Raw genomic sequence first — 16,221 nt, 5'->3', positions numbered from 1 at the left:
ACTAGGGGTTTATTTTTTTTAATTTTATTTTATTATGATAACACTTAACATGAGATCTACTCTCTTAATAAATTTTTAACACTAGAAGTTTTTAATGCATGACAGTGAAGTCTTAAGTTGTCCTCCACCAGTCCGAAGATCTCAAGTGGGGAAGGTGAAATCTCAACTTTGTATAGCGACTGGGGACCCTGGGAAATTTGCATTCGTCCCCTGCCAAAGCCATTAGAGAGTGATCCTGGGAAGGTGGGGGGACTTGGAACCATGTCATAGGTAGGGAGGGACCATCCAAATCTAGGAAATGACGATGCTCTTCAAATATCTTGTTTTGTGTAAGCCCAAGATGTCCACCAGTTGGGAGAAGGCCAGAGAGCTGGGAGGCAGTACAAAGGAGAATTTTCCTACAGAAATTGGCTTGACATGGAACAGTCTGACTTAGGTCACAGATGTCTGCACACTGCACAGATTAACCCTGGGCTGGGAGGAAGAAGATGTTCAGAGGAGGTTATATGGAATGACCCGGAAGGTCTGACCCAACCTAGAGTCTGTGGGCTGTGAAATGTACATGGGATCTGCATGAGATCCAGAAACCCACTGCGCCGTAGTTCAACATCTGCTTCTGGAAAGCAGGTATGGCCCAGCGACAAAACACAGGGGCCCCAGGGTCAGGCTGCCCGATGGGCGTGCTGGGTCCACCACTGCCTCGTTAGATGGTCTCAGGAGTATCACCTAGGCTCTACACGCCTCAGTTTCTACAGGCTGGGGCTAATGGTAGCACTAACTTTACAGGGCCTTCCTGAGACTGAGAGGGGATAATCTGTGGGAAGCATTTAGCACTGATCATGCATATGAGTGCTCAAGAGATGATGGCACTTATTATTAACAATGGTGTGATAGTATTATGATTGGTGGCACCAGGATTCTTGATCTCTTGCTTCTTGTGTCAGTGTTTTTGTCCAAATGTGCTCATCCCTGATCCTCACATTGCTTGTTCTCTGAGAGCACTGGCATATCATGGAGAACGTATCCCAGTTTGCTCCATTTATTCCAGCTGGGAGCATCTGGAAGCAGTGGTTTGGGGAGTACTTCAGGGACTAGCTGAGCTACCTTTTCATAGGAGCCTCCCATGGGCAGGCCGAGTCAGAGGCTTTGGGTCACATGCAGTCACTGGTTACTTTGGGTCACATGCGGTCACTGGTCACTTATGCAAAACCCTGCCAGCCTTCAGATGTGCAGGGGAGGTGGCTTGTGCTGTGTGTGCTTTGTGGATGCTTTGTGGTGTGGCACTTGGCCTGGACGGCTCCCAGTGTCCAGCAGCAGGGCTGTGGCCAGGCATGTGCAGTTTACCATGAGAGCCTTCCTTCAAAGAGTGTGGCCAAACTCTGGGGAGAGGTGCAGTCTGGGTGGCCCATAAACCAGAAAACACGACTCCAGTCTGGTATAGGTGCCATCCCAGCAGCTGCAGAGGGATCTGCCCGAGGTCCAGTAACCACTGGATCCACAAACAGACCCAGTCTGTGTGACAGTCCTAAGTCCTCCATTCAAGCTCATATCTGTCACCCAGGGAACTGGACATTTGCCTGGGTTCTTCTCTCTAGCCAGGGTCTGCACAGTCTTCAGTCACGTGACCTGCCAGGCTCAGTCTGGCTTTTGTGCCCTTGCTCATGCCATGTCCACTGCCCAGACCATCCTCCTCTTTTCTTTCTGTAATCAGAACCCTACACTCTCTTCAAGGTCAGTGCATAGCAGTGGAATTGGCCTTGGAAAGTTGCAACTAGATAAGGCGAGTGAAAGAGCCTCACAGTATTGGAAGGGGGAGTGATGGACTCCTCTCAGGAAGCAATCAATAGGTGCCAAGATGGAAAAGATACATTATTTCCCCCAGCAATCATTTATTGAGCACCTATTGTGTTCCACACACTGTGTGAGATGTTGGGAATACAAGGGTGAGCAAAGCAAAACATAATCCTGGCATAACTTAGTAAGTGCATATGCGAGGTCGGGGGGAGAGGATGAGACCTTATTTAAATTAATGCACAAACATATAAGCTGGGGCATATATGTATGTGTGTGTATGTGTGTGTGTGTGTGTGTGTGTGTGTGTGTGTGTGTGTGTGTGTATCAGGAGTCTGAGTCCTATGTGAGTCTGATGAGGAGTAGTTAGGGAAGGCTTCATCTGAGGAAGTGTCTTTTTAGTTGAAATGTGAAGAATAAATGGTAGTTGCTAGGTAAAGGGGAGCTGAAGAGGGTCCCATGGAGCATGTGCAAAGGCCCTGAGGCCTTGCAGCTGAGCAGAGTTAGACCAGGGCTGCAGAACAGATGTCCAGAAAAGTATACTTTTTTCCCCCTTGCCAGTCTTTTTGGTCCTAAGGCCTGTGCTCCCTGTCCTCAAACCATTGAGCTTCAGATGGATTACTGGACTTCTCTCTCCCTGCTCTTTTCCCCCATGTCAAGGTACCCTCAACCTGTAGCCCGCCAGGCCCAGCCGGCCTGTAAAGAGAGATATGAATCCAGCCTTCATCACTGGATGAGATTCTTAGGCATTACAAGAGTTGTGAGGAGTTAAACCCACCTTAACATTCTCACCACCTACGCCTCATACAAGTCCTTCTCCGATAATTCAGCCTGGGGCATTTTCCCTTTCTCCGTGTTTTCAGTGTTGTGTTTGACTTGTGGGCAGATTTGCCAGATGCTGAATAGTAGAAAGAGGGCAAGCTTCACTGCCAGGCATATTGGATTTAATTCCTAGCTGCGTGACCTCAGACAAGCTTCTTAACTATCCTCAGTCTTCTTTTCTTTCTATACCCAGTGAAAATAATGCTACAGATTTTGCAAGTTAGTTTTAAGGTTTAGCTATGCTATATTTGTCAAGTGTGTCTGTCTTGTACGCAGTTGTGTATCTGCTGCCCAACACGGTGCCTGGCACATGGTAGGCACTCGAGAAGTATTTACTGAATGAACAAGAGGTCCAGGCATCGTGGATTGCATAGAGAAGGTGTTCACTGGGCAGGTGGTCTTTTTTTCCTACATCAATGACACCATCATCCCATCACACTGCCAGACCAGGGTGGGTTGTTCAGAAATAACAGGGGGTGGCTTTATCGTCCTGCCATTACTCACTTTCACCAAAGAGGGCAGCAGTGAGCATTCTTTACCTATTTATTTATTTAAAATAGGGGTGTCCTTAAAAGGACTTGGCTCTTATCGCTCCTCCATGCCCTCAGTGTTAGCCATTTCTGATAACTGTCTTAGGGCTTGAAGACCTATAGTTTGGGCTTGTTTTTCTCAGACCTGCTTCTCCCCGAGTGTCCATTGCCTGGGTACTGTGCTTGTGAGCTGCTGGTGAGGGTCATGAGTAAGCCCGGGCAGGAAACACCTGCTTTTAATGGGACCCTCTGAGCTATGTCCATGGGGTGTCCACAGCCTTCCTGGATGAAGCGCATGGAAGTTAAAGGTGAGAGAAGCCTAGACTATTTTAAAAGCCACCCAAAGGGTAAGATCCAGGCATACCGGGGTGTCCTTGGCATCTGTCTCGTGTAGACTCCAGAGACACAGCAGACACTGCTGCTTGTTCAAAACACAACAGAGTCTCTGCCTTTTCCCAGAGCATTCTGGGGACAGATTTGCTGCTGGTCTGCAAAGGTGGCCTCCGCAGGTCTGGTGCACGAAGGAGTCTTAACGGTGGCCCCGCGCCTACACCTATCCCCCAGTCGCTTGGCTCTCCCCGCACACAGAATCCCGATTAGGAGAAAAATAAAATGCTGCAGACAGCTCCTGAGACGTTGCCAGCTGTTCTGATTTCACAAATGACCCGACCTGAAAGCCGGGAGTTCTGAGAACGGACCGAGGGCACGGCATTCTTCCGGGCACCGCTTCAAAGGGGCTGCGCTTGAAGACCACACTGCTGTTCTGGTGGCCACTGTGTGGGGTAAAGTTTCCCATGGCCCCCGGGGAGGCGCTGGAGCCCTCGCAGGGGCTGGGGGGTGGTCTGAGCCCCGCTTGTCGAGTGCATGTGACCCCCGAGTGGGCTTGGGCTTCGGAGAGGCCGGCGTGCGTCCTAGACTCTGTGTCCCGCCAGAGCACAGCGCAGGTGGCCGGCCGAACACCAAGGCAAAGCTGCTCCAAGAGGGTAACGGGTTCGAGAGGAGGATGGGTACGGGGGAGACAGGGGTGCATTCCATCTTAACTTTGAACATCAGAAATGGGATGAGAACCAGAACGGGACGATTTGCACTTCTGAGGCAAAGTGGGGCAGGTGAGACTGGGGCTTGTTTCTAAGGGTTCCTCGAGGTTTTGGGGGCTCCTGTCAGTAAACTGGTTTGGTACCCACTTAGGAATAAGCTTTACTAAGGGCTGAGGGCAGGGACAAAGTGATGTGTCGTCATCACTGGCCTCGAGGAGAACCCCACCTGAGAAATGTCACTGGCCCATGCTGGAGCAAGACCCGACCCACATTGCCAGGCATCCCGGCCTCCGTCCCAGGGTTCACCCTCCCCTGCCCTTGTTGCAGCTCTGTTTTCTGTCACTCTAACGGGCTGGACTGCCCAGCCTCCAGGCCTTTGTCTCTGCTCCTTCCTCTACCAGAGGTCCCCTTGCTTTCTCATGTCTGACTCAGATGACCTCTCAGACCCCAGCTCGGGCAGGAGGTCTCCCTCCAGCACCTCTGGCCTGGCTAGGGTGTCTGCGGCATGCTCCTGGCTCTCCCTGTCACTGCCTGTCTTCTTACTCTTAAGACTGAAATAAGGTTCTCAGGGTTACGAACTGTGTCTACCTGCTGAATCCCCAAGACATGGCACAGGGTCTAAGTCACATAGTTCCTCAAATACTTCTGAATAAATAGTGAATGAGTGAATAAATTAATTTCAAGTACACTTGATAGAAGAACAACAAAAACAGCAGCAGCAAAACAAAACAAGCAAATGACAAATATCATGGCAGAGAGGGGCACAGGATGGGGACGGGATGGCCTGAAGCGGCAGCCTGCCCTGCCTGTCATATTGCCCAAGGGTGACTGCAGGGGACCTGCAGAGGGGTCAGCAGGTCTAGGAAGGAGAGCCCTAGGCGAGGACTCCCTGGGGCTGATTTTGTTGTCACCTCTGACTTCCTTTAGGATGCTGAGCCTTGGGTTGGCTGAGTCTGGGTTAATGTCCTTCCACAGAGACATCAGGTTAACTGGGGTATCCTGTAACAGGACCCTGCGACTCATCCCTCTTTGGGTATGAATCCTTAGTAGTGGGGAACAGGGTCCCTCTCTGGGCTCTCAGATCCCATTTTTACTTGCCTCTTCCTTTTCTGGGCAACCCTTGGGAACTAGGGCTCCTGACCCTCCACTCCAAGAGGGTAAACAGGAAACCGTCCTTGTCTTCCTTTATCGTATTCTCTTTGACTCCCTCCCCCAGCCTCATTCATTCATTCAACGAACAGTTTTGGGAACCCCACATTCTAGGCTCTAAGCCAGGTGCTGCAGGCCCAGATGCAGTCCCCGCCATCTGGTAATTAGTGATGCTAGTGAGCACCCAAGGAACCGATCGCTCAAGAAGAACATGTGCTGGAGGAAAGAGAGGGAAGCCAAGCAGAAGAGAGGCAGATTAGCTTGGCCAGGGGTGGGCAGAAGGCTTCTTGGAGGAGGTGGCATTTCAGCTGGGTGGGTCTTGTGGGAAGACCCACATGTAGGCAGATGCACAGGGAGGAAGGGATTCCCAGGTAGGCAAGAGGTATGATAGCCAGGACAGGCCAGTATAGTGGGGGGACACTGGCTGGGGAGCCGGGAGCTTTGGAGTGGTAAGACTTGAGTGGTAAGGCTCTCCAACCCTAGAGAGCCACATGTATGTCGCTGAGCCACGCAGAATAATCCTGTAGCTGCTGTGCACCCAAGGGAGGCTTCGGCGGGGCTGGGAGTGGGGGTTGTGGATCCCATTTGTTCCTGGGAGAATGTGGGGGGCTCATGGGAGAAGGACCATGTTTCCCACTGTCTGTCCTCTGGGGCGTTGGCATTCCCCACCTGACAGCCTTTCTGGGTTAAAAGCCTCAGTGATTCTAGTAATGCTTGGTGACCACTTTGGGGCAGTCACCTTACCAGACCCTTAAAAATCCAGACCAGAAGCACCATCCCCCTGCTAAGGTACAAGGTCCTCACTCTGCAGGTGAGTCAGTCCCGAACCCAGGAACCAGCCAGCCCTGGGACTTCTGCCCTGTCCTGAGCCAAATGATGCATCTCTTTCTCCCAAATTGTTGGTGGCCCCAGGAAGAAACTGAGAGTGGCTGGCTTGAACAGCAGCTAGATTCGAAATGACATGCATTAATCCCAAGTCTATGCCCAGGTGGCGACTCTTACATTTCATCTTTTAATATATGAAATTGAGGTCATCACATAAAACATGAAAGCAGGAGTAGGATGCAGATTTTGTTTTGTGTTCCTTTTGGGTAATCGCAAAGTTCCAGGCAACTTGACCTTTCTGGGCCTGTGTTCCCTTCCTCCCCTCTCTGGCCCCTTCATTTCATATACAACAGACGTCAGCGGGGCCCTGAGCGCTTCCTGGACTGCTCGGGCAGAAAGCCAGCGTGCTTACAAGGTGGGGAGAGCCAGGGGCCTGCACCGCCCCCAGCCCCTTCCCGGGAGGCCCAGGACAGAGCATCCCGGACGGGCTTGCCCGGGGGACCGCAGAGCACAAGGCAGCCACTGAGACACAGGAGTCTCTGGGCAGGGAGGTTTTAATATCCTCCGGTTTTAATAGCTTTCCCTGAGATGGAAACTTGGGTTGAAATGATTTGCAGCTTTCCAGATTTTTTGAGTGTGTGTGTATTTGGGTTTATTTTTAGCCGCGGGCGTTCATTTCTTGCCAAAAAACCTGCTTAAATAAAACCAAGATTAATATTTTTACTTAACGGAAAGAGTTAGTCAGGACAGGCTTTGAACTGGAGACTCCTTATCTTGATTGGGAATGCATTTTAACGGGCTGGCCTTGGCTTTGACATCAACAAAAAGGGCCTTTGAAACTGACAAGAGAGAAGGGCCCTGCGGGACGAGGGAAGGATGCAGGAAGAGCCTGTTTGTGGGACTTCTCTGTGGAGAGCCCCTCCTCACTCAGCTGCCCGCTGCCCCCCACCCCCCTAGTCTCTGGGGTCATCTTCCTGGTGCAAGAGCGGGAAGTCGGCTCTGGCCTGGCCCCGAGCCGGCTGTGCTGTTGCCTCCTTTCCAGCTGCTCGCCTCACCTCCCCACCCAGACCTGGTCCCGACGACGTGTGCTTCCTCTGGGTGCAGATGCAGCAAACTGGGCCCCTCCTGCAGGACGGGCTAAGGCCCAGATCCGATGCCACCTCCAGGGGGCTCTCTGATGTCCCTCCCCAGAGACAGACTTCACCTCCTTTTCGTGCCATACTGGCTCTTTACTTTTGCCCATAACGCTGTGCCGTATTTTGATGTCACAGCCTGTGCCTGTCTCTCTTACCTCTGGTCTCTGAGTTCCTGGGGGCCTCATTTATCTCCATGTCTCCCTAAGCCTAGCACAATACTCAATTAATGATTGTTGGACAGATGTTTATCTGGCCCTATGAACTGAGAATTGCTATTATCCCCTTTCGATAGCATAAGGCTCAGAAAGACTTGGTCGTCTGCCAGAGTTTGCACAGGAGAGTTATTTATCTATTTTTTTTTTTTTTTTTTTTTTTTTGAGACAGAGTCTCACTTTGTTGTCCAGGCTAGAGTGAGTGCCGTGGCGTCAGCCTAGCTCACAGCAACCTCAAACTCCTGGGCTTGAGTGATCCTTCTGCCTCAGCCTCCCGAGTAGCTGGGACTACAGGCATGTGCCACCATGCCCGGCTAATTTTTTATATATATATCAGTTGGCCAATTAATTTCTTTCTATTTATAGTAGAGACAGGGTCTCGCTCTTGCTCAGGCTGGTTTTGAACTCCTGACCTTGAGCAATCCGCCCGCCTCGGCCTCCCAAGAGCTAGGATTACAGGCGTGAGCCACAGCGCCCGGCCTTATTTATCTATTTTTTAATCACCTTCCATGTGTGTGGCACGTGATACATGGAATCACGTATAGCTTCATGCAGTCAGCACTGTCCTGCTTACTCAGGCTATAGCACTTGGTAAAACAGAGAGCCTGCCCTCGTGAGGCTTACATTGCAGTGGGGAGAGATGATCAAGAAGCAAGTGAACATGTGACATGTCAGGTGCTGGCCAGTGTCAGATCGAGGCCAGCGAGGGGTTGAGGGCTGGCAGGGTGGGGAGGGATGTGCCGGGATCAGGAAAGGCTCCCGACCAGCTGATGTTTGCAACAAACGGAGGAGTGTCCAGTGAAGAAAGAGTGTTCCAGTCCAGGGAACTGCCGGGATAGAGGTCCTGAGGGTGCGTTTGGGGTGCTAGGGTGCTGGGGTGCCGGTGTGGGGCAAGTTGCAGTTCCCCAGATGGAGAAGGCCATAGGTTATCACGGCTGGATGGGTTGAACTTGAGATGTCTTATGTTAGACGTGCAGGAGTGAATGCAGACTAAATGTAGACTCTTAGGTCATGAGTTAAAGGTCACGGGAGTTCCAGGTAGCAGGTTGCAAAAACGTGGCAGGTGTCAGTTGCACTGATGGTGTGCGAGCCCACGGCTGGATGGAAACTGCAGGAGGACTGGGCACCCACTAGCATCGAGAAGGTCGTGGGTGACCTTGACCAGAGCTGCTTTGGTGGAGTGGGGGAAGGGCTGAGGTCATTGCAGGACCCCTTCAAGGTTGGTAGTTGTCCCCTAAAACAGCCACTGGGGTGGGATGTGACTTGCCCAGCATTACACTGGGATGGGGCAGTGGCTTTATCCAGACCCACACAATCTGGGTTTTCTTGGTCTGGCTTTTCAGCTTCTGAGTCTTTATGGAGGGATTTTGGGGGTTTAGGGTTATGGCAACGGATATTCTGGGCACCAGAGGAACCCAGTCCAGGCAGGCTTCTGTCCTCCACCTAACTCCTAAGGTCCTTTCCTCCAGGGTGGCCAGCATCCAAGGGCCCCCAAAGAGGCAGCAGGTATTTGAGGAGGAACTTGAAAAGGGTCACTTATAGGAAAGTGACAAAGATCCTTTGGGGACAAGGAAATGCCGAATCACGAGAATCTTTTTGGGTCCCCTTGCTATTGTCCTCTGATTAGTAAATTTAAGAGTCTACCAGTAACCGCCCCCAGCAATGTAACAGTGTATCATCTGGTTAGCTTCAGGGTTATAAGTGCCTTTTTACGGAGACATTGTCTCCTTTAATTAATGAGTCTAATTAACCTCAGGCCCCCAGAGGGGGGAGAAACCTTAAGGATCCCGTGGTTTTGTGGCTTCTAAGTTATTCTTTTTTCCTTCCATGGAAGCCTTGCTGGGGAGCGCAACATACCGGGCAGCTGATGTGCTGTTACGTGGCTGCTGGTGATCGCTTGTGGATTCTTATTGCTAATTGGCGGCCACGTGGGGGTGATCGGGAAGGGCAGCACAGTGGGTAAGGGGCGGTGGGGCTGTTGGGAGCTTATTGGAGGTCCTCCCTTGATCCGTCCTCCCCTGATCCATCCTCCCCTGATCCTCACGGGGCTGACAGTGGGCAGGGGAAGCTCGGTAAAGTCATGAACTGTTTTGCAATCAGTACGAAGCCCACGTAAAGGATTTTAGGCAGTCTGCTCTCCTGTGGGAAGATTTTAGGCAGCCTTGCTTTCCTCTCTTTGTCACCTGTAGGGATGAAGTGGCTGTCAGACAAGCTGGGTTGCAGGGACCCCTCTCTCTCCTCCTTTTGGTGTGCGTCCAGGGGGTGGGCATCATTCTAACCCTTCTAGATCCCTCTTTTCCTCCAAGTCCAGCCCCAAGAAGACAGGTGAGCCCACAGTCCAGGCTTTTCCATCCACCTAGATCCTGCCTGCCGGGGTCCTGTCCAAACAGCCCTTTCCCTGGGGTTGACACTCACAGTGACTTCTGCTTTGGGAGAAATTCAGTATACCTGCTGGTCAGGTGTGCCTTACTTGTCCTCGCTGTCCTAAACACCATCCCCTAAACCAGTAAAATCAGTGCACAGGGCGTCTAGAGAGACAGGAGTGGGGGAGGGTTCGTGCGTGTGCATGGCGGCAGCGGCGGCGTGTCTGGCTCGCTGGGTAGCTGAGTCAGCTCCTACACCATGCAGACGATTTCACCGCTCTTGCCCGGGTGCCGAGATGGGCAGAACCTGGAGAGTAAGTTAGTGCCCAGTAACTAGTTAAGGGATCCCTAATCCCCAAACCAGCCATACTAGAGCATTGTTGCTCCAGCCTTCCAGCCCACCATCGGGTCAGGGTAGAAAGATCTGGATTTGGCTGATGAAGGTTGGATGGGGGATGGAAGGAGAGGGAGAGAGGCAGGGCCAGCTCACGGCTGTCTTGGCGTCCCACTCTGAATACGCTGATGAGCGGCAGATGTGCAGTTTCTAGAGACACCCCAGTAAGCTGCACTGGAACCGAGTCCTGTTGGCTGTTGGAAATGTTCTTTGTTCAACATTTGTGCTGCTGTGGTCCAGACCGCTAGAGGTGGAGGCGAGGGGGCAGCACAGTTACAGTTCTGGAAAGGATGGGCCTGTTGGCTTTGTTTGTGTGAGCTCTCACTAGCCCTCTGCCTAAACAAATACCCAAAGGAAGAAAAGGTAGACCTTTAGGCCTGGGTCCTCAGGTATGTAATATAGTTAAGAGAGCCCCGTGTATATTTGTAGATCTGTGTGCCGATTATATAAGCACACGCATCCTGGTTAGTTTCTTCTTAGATACTTTTAAGTTAAAATATTATTTATTTCTTAATCCCTTCCTTGTTTCCGCTGTTGACCTCCCTACCCAGGAAGCCCACGTTCCCTTCCCAAGAGCGAAAGAGACCGCAGAGGGGCGAGAGAGGCCCGGAGGCCGAGGTGCAGGCTGAGCTGCTCCTGTACCTCGGAGATCAGTCCTCTGGCCGTGAACTTCCAAACCCCGTCTCCCTGCTAGGCTGCAATGTGTGGAAGCAGGAAACAGGACTCCTATTTCTTGTTGTCACCCCCCCCCCAGCACCCAACCCAATGTTCCAGACACCAACCTAGTTCACGCCCGGGTTGGTTTAGCTGCCAGGGGACACTGGGTAGACGGTGTGGAGGCCACGCTCCGGGACGGGCGGGAATAAAGAAAACCTGTGTCCAGCCCGGCCCGTCGGCAGAGCTGGCTTCCAGCCGCCTCGGCAAGGTGGAGGGGACGGCCAGACGTGCTGCCAGCTCCCAGTTTGGAAACCGTGTTCTGTTGTTGTTGGAGCACCACGGCCGCCCCCACCTCCCTTGCTCCCCGCGGCCCCGGGCCGGCGAAAGCCTCGGGAGAGCCCTCCCTGCCAGGCGGGAAGGTACAGAACAGCGCACTTCTAAATCACAGAGGAGGGGCTGGAGCAAATAAAGACGTATTAATTCGCAAACCAAACAGGCCGATTTGGGGCTGGCCGGCGATTTTACTTTGGAAGGACTTTGTGAATCTATTTCAGAGGGAGGGCAGAATGTTATTTAATTTTAGCTCAGTTTAGTGATGTTTTCTTTTCTTTCTGTAAGGAAAACACTGGCGTGGCCTCTCCACCGGGCCATCTCTGCCTCAGTCTCTCTGGACCACGACTTTATCTGGCTGCTCCTGGCGGGCCACTCTGGGGTCACAGGTGGGCGGTGGGATGGGGCAGGTACCTGTGACAGAGTAGGCACCCTGGCCGCTACATCACCTCCTACCCTTGTTCTGACCACTCCATTTGGGCTCCCCACCGCTCCCTGAACTTGTGCAAGGACAGAATATTTTGATGAGCGTGCCTTTCTTCTCATCCTAGGGACAGCTCCCGGGCCTTCATTTTCAGTGCATGGTAGATGCCCCAAGATGCACGAATATCAGCAGAAGTCAGGGTCGTGGTGGCAGTCTAACAACAGGGTAGCAAGCACATGGGGTTTTGGATGGACCACACAGTGTTCTCAGTGCTTGTGCTTAACCCTCATGGCAACTTTATGAGGCGCTGCTATCATCATTCCTACTTTATAGAATAGGAAACTGAGGCACAGAGAGGTTGAGTAACTTCCCTAAAGTCATACAGCTCCAGCACTGGGATTTGAACCCAGGCAGTCAGTGTCTTCAATGCTATGCCCTGTTGCTGCTTCACTAGTAAGAAGTGCATCACATATAAGCTGTGTGAGCGGCATGGAGCTAAGAAAGCCAGGGGGATTTAGGAAGAAAGAGCCCTGGGGTGAGACCACACAGTAACGGTGAGACTCAAACTCCAATGTAGCTTTCTGACTACAAAAACTTACTCTTTTCACTAATCTATCCCCAGAGGAAGAGGTTCCAAGCTCAGGCCATTTCAGGGTAGGGAAGGAGTTGGCTGGCTGTATTTTCAGAAGCTTCCAGAAGGGGCAGCTTTAGGGGGAAGGTCTGCTTATGACATCTTATGTCTAAATCAAGTCAAGCCATTTTTGAGCCAGGATATTGCTATTTAAAGGAATCCCTTTTGCCTTCCCCGCCCCTCCCAAGGCCAAGACTCTCTCCCTAGTTTACTTTCTGCGTTAATGACGCAGGGAAGATGGGGCCAAATCAATTCAGGAAGAATCGATAGCACCGTCCTGGCGGACGTGCCTCTGCCCAGCAGCTGGGCTGCTGCCACCTGCCTGCGGGAGTTAACGCGGAGGAAGTCGCCCCCAGGGCCTGCGGGAGGGTGGCTTGCAGCGAGGACTGCTGCACGGTGGGGCACAGGGGTGCACGCAGAGTCTCGAGGGACAGTGGCCTGGGGGCGTGCCAACCTCCCATTTTGTACGGCAGACTTGGAAACAGCCACCCGCCTCCTCCCAACTTGAGCTGCCTCAGCTAAAGTGCAACGCTGCCAGTGTGGACTCCGAGTTTTGCCATCCCGGGCAGGGAGGGTCTGAAGGGGCCATTGATCCATCGGAGTCCCAACTTCACGTCTGGCTAGAGGGGCAGGATCCAAGCCCACGTAGGGAGAAGCGGGACAGACGCCAGCAGGGATGGGGAAATGGGGAATTGAATCTCTGTAAAGGTTTTTTTAAAAGAGATTCGAGTCAAAGAATTGGTAAACATAGTGGGGCATCCACGATGGGGGAGGACAATGGAGCTACCAGAATATATATGTGTGTGTGTGTGTGTGTGTGTGTGTGTGTGTGTGTGAAGGATATTCTGTTTAACAAGCATTTACTGAGCATCTACTCCTTTTTGGGCTACTTGAAACTTGAGACAGGAGCGTGACAGGATCTCAGAGGTGGAAGAGCTCAGCTTGCACAAGCAGGACCCATTCCGTTCCCGTCAAGCCCTAGCACGGGACGTCCTGCCCCCCTTGGCGGAGACGCTGTCTGCCCCTGCCTATTGTTGCTAGTTCTTGTCATCAGATGACTTTTTCTTTGGCTGAGCCAATGAATGTTACTCTCTGCGATTTCCAGTTTTGTTTTCAAGACCTTCCCATCTGCTCCTCCATGTGCCAGTTTGACACATACTTGAAGACAGCTTTTGGGTGCTGCTTCTTCACATTAAATAGAAAGAGAAGACAGCCTCTTAGAATCTCAACGTGAACTCTCTTCTCCGCCGTGTGTAGTAAATGCCTCTCTTTCAGCCCTCGACTCGCTGGGTCTGATTGTCTTCATACTCAGGGGCTGCTGATATTTACCGAGCAACTCCTTTCTGCCAGATGTTGTAGTGGGAAATTCCTTAAGATCTTTTGTTCAATCCTCATTCCAATTCCCTGATGTAGGTAGAGCTACACCCTCTTTACAGATGAGAAAATTGAGGCTCAGAAAGAGGAAGTGGTGTCACTTCTTGGTCAGTTTCCTTATCTATATAATGTGGGTGCTCATACTGCCCTTGGAAGGCAGTTGAGAGGAGTAAACAAGTGAAATGTACTATGGCACATAGCAGGTGTGCAATGAATGGGAACTGTTTTTATTGTAATAATCTTTGGGGTAATTAACTTGAATGATGGCTGCTGCTCTTTATCCCCCAAGCTCTCTCTCGCCCCAGAGTCTCTAGAATTCCCACTCTTACAAAACAGGCATCTATTCAAGTTGGCTCCAAGGGAAGAGGGCAATCCCAGGCACCATGGGGGCTAGCATGCCCACCCAGAGGTGCTGCTCTCCACGTGGCTCAGGCCTTCGTAACCTCCTCCCCGTCTCTGTCTTGCTCTCTCTGCAGTGATCCGGGCCAAGGTGGTGGGGAAGAAGCTGGTGAAGGAGGGGCCCTTTGGCACGCTGGTCTACACCATCAAGCAGATGAAGGTGAGTGACATCCCCGGCCTGGCTCCAGGAGGGTTTCTGGGTTTTTGCCAGAAGAGTCCTGGCCAAGGGAGGCAAAGTAGGTTGGAACGGGGCTGTGTGTCTGCTCAGAGCCTAAGCCCAGCCAGCCCCAGCCCTTCTGCCTGCTGCAGAGGGAGCTGCGAGGCAGCAGAAAGGGATGGCGGGGAGGGGCATGGGCTACTCTGCCCCGGAGCCAGCGCAGGTGGAGTCACGCAGAGGCGCTTGTTAGGAGGCTGAGCTCTGGAAGCAAACGGCACATGGCCTGGTTACCTGGTAACCTGGAGACCTTGGTCGAGTCACTGCCCCTCTCTGGGCTCTGGTCTTCCCAATAGTAAAATGAGGATGGGACTAGCTAGATCGCCTCTATGGGCTCTTCCGAGCTCTGACTTCCTGAGATTCAATGGTGCCTCCAGGTCTCATGCAGTCATTGAGGTTACTGCATGGGTTTGCACCCCTCAGATCTTTGCATTAACCTGTGCTGATCACAGGAACTTCATCCTGAGGTAGGAACTGCACCTTCTTTCCCTACTTTCCTAGCTCTGATTATCTTTTTGCAACCCAGCTGGTTAGCAACGGTTACTGAGCATGTCACCAAGCATGTGAAGCGCATTAAGGAAGTATGCCTTGAACAGCAGATTTGCAATCTAGAGAACCTGCGTCCTCGTCTCGGCTTCACTCCTAAATGGCCCATTAACCTTGGGCTCATTAACCTTGGCTGCACCCTTTTTCCTGAGCCTCAGAGTTGCCATCTGTGAACAGCGCAGGCTTGGGCTTGCTGCCCCTAAGGGCCCTTCCAGCCCCAGCATTCGGATTGCCCTGGGACACGGGCAGGGGTTCTTGCGTGCAGGAGCTGGTGGTGGCTGCTGGAAGGCTGCACTTCCGTTAGCCCAGCAGAGAGGACTGGGCTTCACCTTGAATAACTCAGCAACTGGCCCCTCGCCCTGCCTTTGCAAGGATCTCCCTACGTGCAGGACTCTGTGCCAGGAGCCAGGATGGCCATGAGGGAGAGGGGGCTTCTACCTTCAGGAACTGTAGTCAGGTAGGGAGAGAAGAGACATAGTCGTGACTCTTCAGAAGTTTGATATGCGATGTGCTTGGGTTCAAGAGAACCCTCCAGCCTTTTGCTCATATTTGTGTCCCCAGCAATTAGAGTGAGACCTAGCATGGAACAGGGACATGGTGACTACTTATCCATCTGATGGGGGCATGAGGGCAAGGCCCCATGGCCTGAAAACTCCCCAGTGGAGACAAGCCTTAACATCCAGGTGAGTGACGCAGCCCAGGAGTGGTACCTGGCCATCCCAGAGGCTGCCTGCCAGGCTTCATTATTCCTGCGTCCTAAGGCCTGAGGCTAGATGTACTCATTTTGTGAAACCTGTTGCTTTGGATTCAATTCTGGAAACATCCACAGCCTTCTGGTTATGTAATGTCCAGAGTCAGCCCTGGCCAGTTGCCCTTGGCTGCCTAAGCTTGGTCATGAGACCAGCTTATGTCTTCAGACAGCCCTGGGGAGAGAGGCATGGGCAGAGGGGGGCCACCAAGAGCAACAACAACCCAGAAAACACACTTTGCAACCTCTGGCAGGCAGCGAGGGAATGCCAGGGCATATTAGACCGAAGCAGAGGTTCAGAAAACACATTCTGCGCCTGCTCTGGAGCAGTCCTCATTAGGAGACATGGGGCTGGCAGAGAGCTGTGAGGGAAATCGATGGGAGGTGGCGGTTCCTAACCTTGCTCAGCTCTCCTCTTGCCATCGGGGCCTGGGGACCAGGGTGGCCAGAGCCCCTTCCTGTGGGCAGAGTCCCATTGCTCCCTTGCTGGTGTCAGACCTGCCACGGGGGGTGGCTGTTTAGAGACCAAAAAGCATTTGTTCACCCATCAGTGTCAGAACCTGCACTCCCACACCCCCACTCCCCAGCTGGAGGGCTCAGGCTTTCCACTCACCATCCTTCCCTGAGGGTCACGGTGCT

The 16,221-nt window shown here is 52.4% G+C and overlaps 2 protein-coding genes across 6 annotated transcripts in view; one reads left to right on the top strand and one right to left on the bottom strand.

Moving 5' to 3' along the window:
* The window catches only part of SYN3 (synapsin III), a 440,909-nt gene that overhangs the window by 260,860 nt on the left and 163,828 nt on the right, over nt 1-16,221 (bottom strand). The window lies entirely within an intron of this gene.
* TIMP3 (TIMP metallopeptidase inhibitor 3) overlaps nt 1-16,221 on the top strand; it is a 55,526-nt gene that overhangs the window by 27,600 nt on the left and 11,705 nt on the right. Inside the window, exon 2 of the mRNA XM_012772797.2 lies at nt 14,152-14,234. Within this exon, the coding sequence (XP_012628251.1) occupies nt 14,152-14,234 (83 nt within the window). The remainder of the gene's footprint in view (nt 1-14,151; nt 14,235-16,221) is intronic.

This window comes from Microcebus murinus, chromosome 10, assembly GCF_040939455.1.
Source record: "Microcebus murinus isolate Inina chromosome 10, M.murinus_Inina_mat1.0, whole genome shotgun sequence".
Lineage (NCBI taxonomy): Eukaryota > Metazoa > Chordata > Mammalia > Primates > Cheirogaleidae > Microcebus > Microcebus murinus.
The sequence above is the reverse complement of the archived record's forward strand: the minus strand, read 5'-3'. Positions and strand labels throughout refer to the sequence as shown.